The 11,137-nt window shown below is 42.6% G+C and overlaps 2 protein-coding genes across 4 annotated transcripts in view; both read right to left on the bottom strand.

Annotated features, from left to right (window-relative positions):
- Positions 1–1,582: 1,582 nt before the first annotated feature.
- On the bottom strand, positions 1,583–5,198 carry LOC106650489. Its single transcript, XM_023461700.1, has one exon. It carries the CDS (start codon positions 5,107–5,109, stop codon positions 4,603–4,605), a length of 507 nt encoding a protein of 168 aa, XP_023317468.1. The 5' UTR covers positions 5,110–5,198; the 3' UTR covers positions 1,583–4,602.
- Positions 5,199–5,221: 23 nt separating this feature from the next.
- LOC106650486 (atypical protein kinase C-like) overlaps positions 5,222–11,137 on the bottom strand; it is a 51,905-nt gene continuing 45,989 nt past the window's right edge. For 2 of the 3 annotated variants that reach the window (XM_014368512.2, XM_014368510.2), the window contains 6 exons: positions 10,790–10,840; positions 8,225–8,310; positions 6,668–7,484; positions 6,118–6,590; positions 5,927–6,042; positions 5,222–5,332 (listed from right to left, as the gene is read on the bottom strand). In XM_014368512.2, the coding sequence (XP_014223998.1) occupies positions 5,245–5,332; positions 5,927–6,042; positions 6,118–6,590; positions 6,668–7,484; positions 8,225–8,310; positions 10,790–10,840 (1,631 nt within the window). In that variant the 3' untranslated portion in view covers positions 5,222–5,244. Of the gene's footprint in view, positions 5,333–5,926; positions 6,591–6,667; positions 7,485–8,224; positions 8,311–10,789; positions 10,841–11,137 lie in introns of all 3 variants that reach the window. The other variant, XM_023461699.1, reaches the window with a different exon arrangement.

Genomic DNA, 11,137 nt, shown 5'->3' with positions numbered 1-11,137 from the left:
TTGCCGGCCTCGGAGTTACTTATGTCGAGAAAAAACGTAATGTGACATTGCGCAAGTCAGCTTCGTCCCCCTCCACGTTCACTGAGAAGGCGCTTCAAATTTGAAAAAATATGCATTCTGAAAAGGGCGGGTAAATGAATAAAAACGTATTTTTGAAGTTTTTATGCTAAAATGTATTTTTCAGAAAATTAATTGCTAATTCAGTGAGAATTTATAATATACAAAATAATCAAGGTTAGGGTTGACAAATTATAATGACGAAAATGAACGTTATTATTTTTTGGGTAAATACTTGAATTTAATACGCCTTCGTTACAACGCCAATTGGCACTGCAATAGCAATGCTTGCGATGAACTTTCAGACAATTACTTCAATTGTAAAGTGGATTCGTGTGTATTTTAATGTAAACAATAATGTATCGAATGTGACAAGTAAACGGTAATTGGTATTATAGTAATGTAACAGGCGGTTGAGTGCATAACTTAATATATCATTTTTATCAGAGGTATTAGTTAATTGTAATAGGTATTGGTTTGTTTTTTTACGCTCGAGAGCACTATGAACGAGAGATGATCTTTGAGGGCGAGTTTTTTCTCAGCCTATTATACGTGTTTAAAAACTGAACGGTCTTTCGCGAATAACATATATCAGATATCTGCCGTTGCATCACAGTTGAAGAAGTTTTATGGATTATATTCTCTTTCTCGTTTTCATGAAATTATAAATAGAACATATTTCTAGGTATATAGAATATTTTACGAGTAGCTACGTAGCGTTAGTGCAAATTATCGGGATCAATTACCTCCGAATGAAAACTTACACCCTAGGAAAGTCTGACAAAAATGTCATCGCTCGTGGAAGACACTACTTATATGCTGTCCATAGAAAGTTATGCATTTTCAAGATTGCTATTATTGACTTGAATTTAGTCAATCTGTCTGATGAAAAAACTCGTCCTTAAAAGGCCAAAACACGCTTTAATCATACTTGATCGTATGTGTTATTTAGTCTAAATATATTAAAATTGGCCTTGGTTCCCAATGCTAGACAGGCCCTCTTGCAAACTTCTTTTTTTTTCTTTTAGAATTGCAGGTTGGCAAATGCGCAAAAAGTTTTCTAAGAATTTCTGCTTTTCCAACACCTCTCGGTATTACAATATTATAATATATAATATATACGTATATACAGATAAACATAGAAGATATTTTGATCTATATAATATAAGTGCGTTTATAAATTTTTCGAGCTTTGTTTTATAATTAGCAACTTTCGTAATAAATCTTTCCAGCGATTTCTCTTTTTTTTCACGCATTTCTCTTTCTTTTCTGCTTGCACAATAAAGTATAAAATATGATCTATAACAAAGATTCGATCAATAACATATTATAACGCTGCACACTGATGGTTAGAACGATCAATTGGATTTTTATCATCTCCATTCTTTTCTTATAAATCGTTTTCATATGTACAGATTACATAAAAGTGGAATATCTGTTAGCAATATTCTCATTTATTTTCAACAGTTTGAAGGACAAAGAACCCCGCTCACATTAACGTTACTTTATCATGATTATCTTTTGCTAATAAATGTTTAATAAAGTATAATTTTCAATATAATGATAAAATCTCTCATCTCTAAAGACGAACGATTACACGTTGTTTAAAAAATGTTTCACTTAATTTCAATCAAAACGCAAGTTAGATTTTATAAAAATACTATTAACTTGGCCACTCAGTATGTAGTAAATCAATTTTGTGTTATAACACATGTCAATGGAAGTTACGATTAACATCGATGCTCAAAATGAGACCTATAAATATCAGTTTTATAATTTACCATACGTAACAGCAGTTTGTGTTTTCACAGATATCATTTTGATACAACAATTACACATTATATTAATGCAAATATTCTTTAACATAGTTTGAGTTAGTTTTTCGTTAAATTTCAATACTTCAACTCACCGCTATCAATCCCGTTACGCTATAATAACCTTTTCATGGTAAAAAAAACAAAGAAATTTATCATAAATTCCTTCTGTTGTGGACGATTCTGTCTATACTGGAAAACTGATTATGAAACAGTAAACACGATCGACAAAAATTTCTACACCAACTTGGTGCATGAAAAACCCATTCAGATGAGTTTTAGTAATGACCGTGATTTATTGTGCAACCTTTCGAGTGCAACCTTTTATAAAACTTTGTTTTTTTTTTGCCAAAAATTTCTTGTTCAATTTTTTTTGGCTAACACTGAAGCTGTTTCTCATTAATATGCTTTTTTTCGTAATATATTTTTTACCATATAAACTTCATTATATTGCAAGCACCATGGCTTTATAAATTGAAACTTTTATTCCTTAAATTATTGATTTTATTAATATAATATCATTATATCGCAATAACATAATTTATCATTATTATTACTTAATCTTCTTTTTTTTATTTCATTACTTCTTATTATTGTATGTTACAATATAGCTACACAGACTCGTGCTTTCTCTTTCTCGTTAGCATGCTCTTATTTATTATTCTCTTCTTGTTACTTTTATTGTTTTTTCTATGTACAGGCGTGTTCGTACTTTTATGTTTAGTTCGTCTTAAAAAGCACCAACCACTTAATATTGTTGGTATTTATTTCTATGCAAGTGAATGACTAATTTTTGTTCGATTGAAATTGTAACGTATAATAATAAATATTTGTATACTTATTTATTTATATTGTACATAAACATAGGTGGCAATTCACGACAAAACTCCTGAAATGACCGGCGAAAATGCTTAATTTGTAACTCGCCGAAAAAGTAACTCGGGAAATAACACTGCTTATATTTTTCCTTAAACTTTCCGATGATGTAGTCTAGTTTCACATTTTCCATTTTGATGCAAAAAATAGAAAAACATGTCTTTGGAAAATAGTTATTCCAATAGGACATTTTTTCCTCTAAACTAATTAGAGAAACTTAATAATGAAGTATTTCATATAATTAAGTTTTTAATTCTTAATTCGATATTTTCGCATTAGAAAATTTTATAGAATAGAACCATACCAGCGGAAGACCAAGGAAAATATACATCGAAACAATTGCTTTGTTATTTTCAAGGTGTAAACAGGTACTTTTCCTGCAAGGTAAAAATTTGGCAATTTCGCTTGATAATGTCGTGCAGAAGCTACGCCAAGAATGTCGACGTGAAATGACACATATTTAAATGTACACATGTGTACATAAATATAATATTGCGATACCATCTTATAAATGCTCTCGGAGTTTTATTAAACTATTACAAATTCATTAAATTCTCTAATTGGAATAATACCTGCAAGATAACATTTATTGCATACTAAATATCAAAATGTAACGTTAACTTTAAGATGCCCAAGCACGAGTACATTTTTAAAATACGTTTAGTATTGTATGAAATCTGTTTTTTTCAATTCAATAAATTTGACAAATTCAAAAGCACGGGTATTTCACTGAGCGCATCAAATCGATATTTATCGCAAGCAATTATGTTTCTTAAACTTGACTGTATCAATTAGGAACGCAAAAAAAATTTGGATTTATCGCTTAAAAAAGGTTTTGAACCATATTAAAGTTTAAAGTACCGTACATTAAGTACATAAATTAAAACTTGGAATGATTGTTTTAGTAATAAAGTAATTTAATCTCGAATTAAATATGATTTTACAAAATTGTTCTATATTCGTGAGAATATAAAAGATCATAATCCTAAAAGTTTCTTCCTAACGCCTAAATTTAAAATACTAAAGCGCTTGGAGTTCTCGAAAGTCAGCCATATTTTCCTTTCGTTTATTTACAAAATTAAAAATTTATTGAAGAATTAGAAAAAAACTGCGCACTATCTGATAGCTCGTAGCAGCTTAAAATATTTTACATTCAGCCGTAATTCAAAGTCTCTTTATGTAAAAAATTAGATTGTGTATACAATTCAGTAAATAATTACAAATACCGTCGATTTTTCACGTGTACAATTTGCACAATGAAAACATACATAATTTTAAAACATTAATTATGATCAATTATTTTTATCGAATCGATGCCACATTTATTTCTACATAAAAATCTCTGTTACTTGTCAACGTAACAATTCGAGCACATCATCGGTTTTCTCAATTTTTACTCCGCTCTATAGAGTTAATAAATTGATAATCCACTTTCTATGGCATTCGTTACCATTGATCAAGCCATTATCCTTTCGTCAGGCACAGATGTTACAAAATAATTTGTACACATCTTTATCATACTTTTTGAGCATCATTTACACCGTTTTAAAGTATTTTAATACTTTATTCAACATCGTCTCAGTAGGTCTACATTTTTTTTTTCAATTTTCATCGATTTTCTTTCACAGCTTTAATTAATAAATATCGTATCTTCTAACAACGAAACTCAAACTTTCACCCATCGCTCGCACAAAGTAATAAATAAAAAAATCTCTGTCACGCGCGCACCCACGCACCAAATACACAGATACACACACCTGCAGAGTAGTAACACACGTACAATACACTAAGCCCCGATCGCGTAAGTAATAGTGCCGCCGCGCGTACAGGTAACGAGCGCAGCTCGGGCCGCAGCTCAGTGCAACGGCAAGCAGAACAGCTGCTTGAGACCCTTCTTGGGGCTGTCCTCCTCGACCACGTCGTCGTAATCGTTCTCGTCGAACATGCTGCTGATGAGCGAGCCGCTCTCGTTGTTGTTGTTATTCTCGGGATTGCTCGAGTTCATCGAGTCGTAGCTGGGGTCGGTGAAGCTCAGCGACTTCTGCGACGAGGACGCGTAATCGCCGCCCGGGCTGTCGGTGAATCGGAAGGCGACCGGTGGCGGCGGCAGCGCGTAATCGTTGTAATTGTCGTAGTCGCTGCGCGACAGATAGAAGAGCGGCGGCTCGAAGTTGAGCATGGCCAGGCGCTCCTGCAGCTGGCGCAGATGCATCTGCAGGTGGTGCGCCTCGTGCTGCTGTCGGTGCAGCGCGTAAAAGCTCGGATGGTAGGGGAAGGGCTGGTAGAGGCTCGTGTGGCTGAGCTGCTTGCCGCCCGGGCCCGTGGTCGTGGTCGTCGTGACGTTCGACACGGGGCCCGGCATGCCGGCGACCGCGGCCGACGCCGCTACCGGTTTCGCTGATATCACGGTGGTCGCCGGCGACACGGGCGATGACGGGTCATCATCCGCTGCGTACGTGGTCGTCGTCGTTGTCGTTATGGTCGTCGTCGTTTCATGTCACACGCAGTCCTCCAAGGACATTAGCAGCGGATTCACGTACTCGAATCCCTCGAACTCCGACTGGTCGATCCTGTCGATGGCTCGTCTGAAAACGAAAACAAAAATAATTCAAGTATCGCAACACGAAAAAATGAAATAAGACAATTTTTCAGAAAAGCACTAAAGAAAATGAAGGAATGAAACAATTAAATTTCGCATTGGTCGTAGTCGCTGTCATGGTCGTCGTCGTCGTCGTCGTCGTCGTCGTCGTCGTCGTTGTCCGCATTCCTGCACCGACGAAATTTCTGCGACATAATTTCTCTTTGTAGCAACCCCGCCCCAGCAGCAGCGAGGGAGGCGACAGAGAGTGGCATCAAGTTGCTAGCCAAGTTGGCAGAGGCCCGACCTTAACTTTCGATTCAGTGAACTCTTTATGCAGCGAGTAGTATACTGCATAATGCATTAGTAGAATCCGCAGCGGGGAAACGAGCGAGCAGAGAGCCGTAGATTCGGCTGCTGTGCGCGTCATACGTGTAACTCATATATTTATGTTTCCATTGCGAATGTATGCGGCATATGTGTTAGTAGTACGCGTATGTGTGCATGTACGTGTATGGAGGACACGACGAGCAAAGGAAAAGGCCTGAGAGAGATAGAGATAGAGCTTGTATAAGCGAAATGCGAGGTAATAATATCTTACGGATCATCGGGCGTCAGATGCACTGGTTCGTCGGTGAATTCTGGCGGGAAGTTGGCCAAATCTCGATCGGAATCCAGTCTCGGTCTGTAAGGTGGAGTGACTTGCTTTTGTTCCAACTGCCAAAGGGAAAAGTAATTAGTGTCCGAATTTGTAGCATACCTTATATAGTAAAGGGATAAAAGCTCTCTTACCATCTCCCAATCGATGGGCTTGAAGAACGGATGCGTCATGATCTCCAAAAATGCATTGGGACTGCGGCCGCAGCCCAGCCTCTCGGCGGGCTCCTTGCTGAGGAATCCCTTGAGGACGCTGGCGGCTTTGACGGACAGCGAGCGCGGAATGCGAATGGTCTTCTGCAGTATGACCTGGAACAGATAGTCCTCGGTGTTCTGGTCGGGATTCTCCGAGGCGCCCGCGATGTCGAAGGGCGAGCGACCGGCGAGCATCTCGTAGAGCAGCACCCCCAGAGCCCACCAGTCCACCGAGAAGCCGTACTCCTCGCCGCGGAGAATCTCCGGGGCGATGTAGTTGGGCGTGCCGCAGAAGGTCGCCGTGGTGTCGCCCTCGCGCACGCCCTCCTTGCACATGCCGTAGTCGGTCAGCTTCACGTGGCCCTCGTGGTCCAGCAGCACGTTGTCCAGCTTCAGATCTCGATAGATTATTCCTGCGAGAAGCGAAATATTATATACATGTATATCAAGCTCGAGAATCTCGAAATTAATTCGTGCGTGCTCTCCTTACCTTTGGTATGAAGGAAATTCAGGGCCAAGCTGATCTCGGCCGCGTAGAAGCGGGCGTGCTCCTCGGGCAGTCGGCGCTGCCTCTGCATATGAAACATGAGATCGCCGCCCCGGACGAACTCGATGACGAAGAAGAGCCTCGAGGGCGTCTGGAAGCACGAGTGCAGCCCGACGAGGAACGGATGATTCGAGGCCGTCTCGAAGACGTGCTTCTCCGTCTGGACCCAGTCGATGTCCTCGTCGTCCGTCACCAGCGACTTCTTGATCACCTTCATGGCGTAGATGCGTTTAGTGGCCTTGAGCTCGACCATCAGCACCTTGGCGTAGGAGCCGCGGCCGATCACGCGTATCAGCTCGAAGTCCGACAGGCTGTATTGGCGATCGTTGGCGCCCTCGGCCCCGGCGATCTCGTCGAGCGCCGACTCGTCGCCACCCCCGGCGCCGGCCTCGCCGCTGGCCACTCTGTTGCGGAAGCCGAGATTGTCCTCGCCACCGCCACCCGCGGCGGCTGCGGCGCCGCTCGAAGCCTCGACTCCGTCGTCGTCCTGTCCGGGTGGGCTCGACAGGCCCTGGAGCAGCAATCTATCGCCGTTGGATTGATCGAAGCCGTATGGATGATCGCCGCTGGCTGGACCACCGCCGGCCCCGGAGGTCGACGCCTGTGACTGCGGCGGCTGGGCCTGCTGCTGGCTCGGCACGCAGGCCTTGCGCACGATCTTGTGGCATTTTTTGTGCACCAGTAACTTGCAGCGCGTGCACTTGAAGCCCTGGCGGCCCAGGCCCCAGATGCGGTCTCCGCAGAAGGCGCAAAAGGCGCGCTGTGTACGAGAAAAATTTCATTTCTTTATAATAGCGTGCTAAAAGAGTTTTAATGCGCCTCGTCGTGCATAATACACGCTATCAACAGTCGCGGCGTATTATATTTAAAGCCAGCTGCGAGCGAGATCCGTTGAAAAGTTTTGAGCGAATAATAAAGTATAGCCTAGGAGGATATGTGTGCCACGGACGCGCTCGCGACGACGAGTGTATTATACTTTTCGCGACGAGAGCCTGACTGCGGCACGTACAGACACACACATATCCCTGCAGTCGTGCAGTTTGTAAATCACTAAGAGAGAGTTTCAACTTTTTTGTAAGTCACGAGCGCGTGTGCGAGTCCCGAATTTTTTTTTTTTTCTCAACTCTCGACAGTGAGACACGCGCGCGGCGCATAACGCGGCTCTATGCGCCGCGCACACACACACACACTGCAATGCGGTGATGAATTTCCAAGGGAGGCAGAAAAAAACTCCTCAAAAGCGAGCGAGGAGCTTTTTGTGCTTGCGCGAGTCAAGAAAATAAGCAAAAAAGAAATGAGAAAGTAAGGAAAAATCGCACGTTCGGAAGTTTCGATTCGCGCACTGTGCGCGAGTTGCTCGCGTATAGCCACGGCGCACAGCTAGCAGATATTGAGTTCAATATTTTATTTGTGCAGCCCGGGCACAATGACATATGCAATCGCCGCGAATGTTGTATATATATGAGAAAAGAGTGGGTGTATAAAAGAAGATGTTCTTACCCTGTTGAATCGTCTAGCTTGGAAGACATGTCCGTTCACCCGGTAAAGCTTTCTCCATCTCCGGGCGCCGCGTCTGTAGATGCTCCCTGCAAACATGCAAAATGCAAGCGAACGTTTCGTATGAAATTTCCTTCTTCGATCAATTGATACACAAACAGTCACATGTATATTTATACTTATTTAATAAACACACGCATACACAAGTCGAAAATGATCGATACATTATTCAGAGGCGAGAAAAAAAAATCGATCGCTTACAAAAGAAGATCTCTATCACTCGAAAATATATACAGAACTTTTGCTATACGCGTTCGAATTGATACGACTTTACTTCGACGCACTGATCAGCCGGTCAACTTACACATACATACGAAATTGTAATTGCAAAGATTGTATAAACGGAATATGAAAATAAATCAAACATTTTTTAGCATGCAAGATACCGCAGGTGAGCAGTTGCAGCAGCACCGAGCCCGGCGACAGAGCTGTTTTTTCCATCTAGTGCGGAGAGTCGTTGTTGAAAAGCGAAATCTGACCACGACGTACGAGGAATTGTTGCACATTTATATTCGCTTTTGCGAACGTGTCTATGTGAGTGGATTAATATACACGGGACGATTCGATGCCAAGCGTCATCGGTCAACTGAATATTCGTCCATACGCGGTTACATGACGCCTCTGATCTGTCTCTCTCTCTCTCTCTCTCTCTCTCTCTCTCTCTCTCTCGTATCACCATGTCTCTCTCGTGCCTATCACGAGTGATATCAATGTATTTTTGCCATCGATGGCTGTTTGTAAATATGCCGCTTGATTGTACGAGGAATTCAGTTGTCACATTTAGTGTATATTCGAGCGCGACGCGAGCGACGAGCGTGTCCTCGATTCGCGGAACAAGAGAGCTCAATCAATATACACCTGTATATTACACATAAGTAATTACTCGAATTTCATCGTCACTCCCCGCGTACGCGCGCAGTTTTCGAACCGAACCGAAACGCACGAGCTCTCGTGTGACCCTTTTTTTCTTTTAATTTAATTAAAAATTCAGGCTTCGTTCGCCACGGTGACGACGCGCACACTCGTGGCTCTGTTTTTTTTTGTTTTTTTTTATCGAGCCAGGAGGGGATTCCCTCGTGTGCGTTAGCGTGCGCGCACTCGGCAAGGGAGAGAAGCAAAAGTTAAGTCCATATTCGCGTTCGCAAATTCATCGCGGAAGGAGAAAATTTTTTTTCACTCCTCCTTTGCCAGCATAGAAAATTACCTCATGCATAATAAGGTGAAATTCCTTTGAAAGTACACGACGCCGCGCGCTCGCGGACACAATGGGGTGGGTTATACTCTTATACGTAAGGTTTAAAGCGCTAACCCAGCACTACTGCTACTACTTTTTTTCTTCTCCGTATTATAATCTCCGGACTTTGAAGGCGAGAATGGCCGTAAAAATGAAACCTTTTCTTTTCTCTTCCTCGCTGCTTCTTCTCGGCGCATAAGTACGATATAATTAGCCTCGAGTCAATAGATGGGATGATCGTCGAGCGATTAAAAGTCTCGCGAGACGGCCGAGAAGGATGAGGAAGAAAAATAAAAAGAATTGCTTAATCTTCGAAAACATTGGTTCTCGTTCGTAATCTTGATTACAGGCAACGTCGTCAACACGCGCGGCTGCAGCGCTGAGGCGTTTCCGCTGCTGCTTTTCGTGTTGTCGCGCAGGCACACAAGCTGCACTGCTCTGCTGGTGCCTCGTTAGAAAATTCATCGCACGAAAAACTGCCCTCTCCGACCTTATAATACTCGACTGGGCGCCGCGATTTACGAGACCATGAGCCGTGCTCCTCGACTATATATCGCAGTACGCTCCGGCACAGAGAGAAAGAGAGAGAGAGCGGGAGCTTTTAATGAGCGGCCCAGGCACAAGAGTATCTTATACCTTCCGCAAGCTTAATGTCGTCGCCGTCGTGTAAAGCTCTCGGACGTGCGCGATAGTCGAGAATTTGGTACGAGGAAAGAGAGTAAAAAAGTATCATTAGCGCGAGGCGAGGAAGGCCGAGAAGAAAGGAGCAGACCAAAAAAAACAGCGCGCGACATCAAACGCGTGCGGCAATCCGGTGATGACTTTTTTCGGTCGAAAAAATGTCCGGTGCAGCTTTCTGTTCTTCTTGGTTGATTACGTCGAGAGAGGAAAGAGACTCTACCTCGCGCCCGAGCGAAACGTACACGTACTCGAGGGCGTTAATGGCTCCGATCGATGTGTGTGCGTCTCTGTCTGCACGAGTGGGTGTGAAGGGTGTGTAGGTGTATGCCAATGTATATAATGCATGTGCACGTGTGTGCGTACAAATTTCCCGATCGACGCTTGGCAAACACTCGCACATAATAAATGCGTCAACATTATCGATCAAAAATCACTTCTTGTTGGCGAACGTGGAGATCAGTGTACACAAACGCGCAGAGTCGAGTCACGCACACGCTCACATCATTCACACAGCGTAATAATAACAATATGACTGTTATCATTATTATTTTTATCATTGTAGTTTGAAAAAAAATATTATAAAATGTACTCACGATCTTCTCCTTGGCAGGGCATCCCCGGTGCGGGCGGTACATTTGGAAAGACTGAAACAGAGAGGAAAATTTTGTTACTCGACTACACATTATATGCTGGGCGACTGTTTGTTTTCGTAATCTCGGATAGTATAGTATAAAGTAGTACACGTGTGTGTCTGCGTGTGTCTGTGTTTATGTGTGCAGCTGCACGAGGATATCGCGTCGCTGCGGCAAAAAGAACGAAATATACGTAATGCAGCAGAACATACAGCTTTCGCAAGCTTCGGTAGCAGCGGCGTAGCGGGGCCGTCGTCGTCGTCGAGCGGCAGCGGCGGAGGCGGCTATAATACGACGTACTGCGCCGGT

This window comes from Trichogramma pretiosum, unplaced genomic scaffold (genome assembly GCF_000599845.2).
Source record: "Trichogramma pretiosum strain Unisexual culture from Peru unplaced genomic scaffold, Tpre_2.0 scaffold4, whole genome shotgun sequence".
In the NCBI taxonomy this organism is placed as follows: domain Eukaryota; kingdom Metazoa; phylum Arthropoda; class Insecta; order Hymenoptera; family Trichogrammatidae; genus Trichogramma; species Trichogramma pretiosum.
The sequence above is the reverse complement of the archived record's forward strand: the minus strand, read 5'-3'. Positions and strand labels throughout refer to the sequence as shown.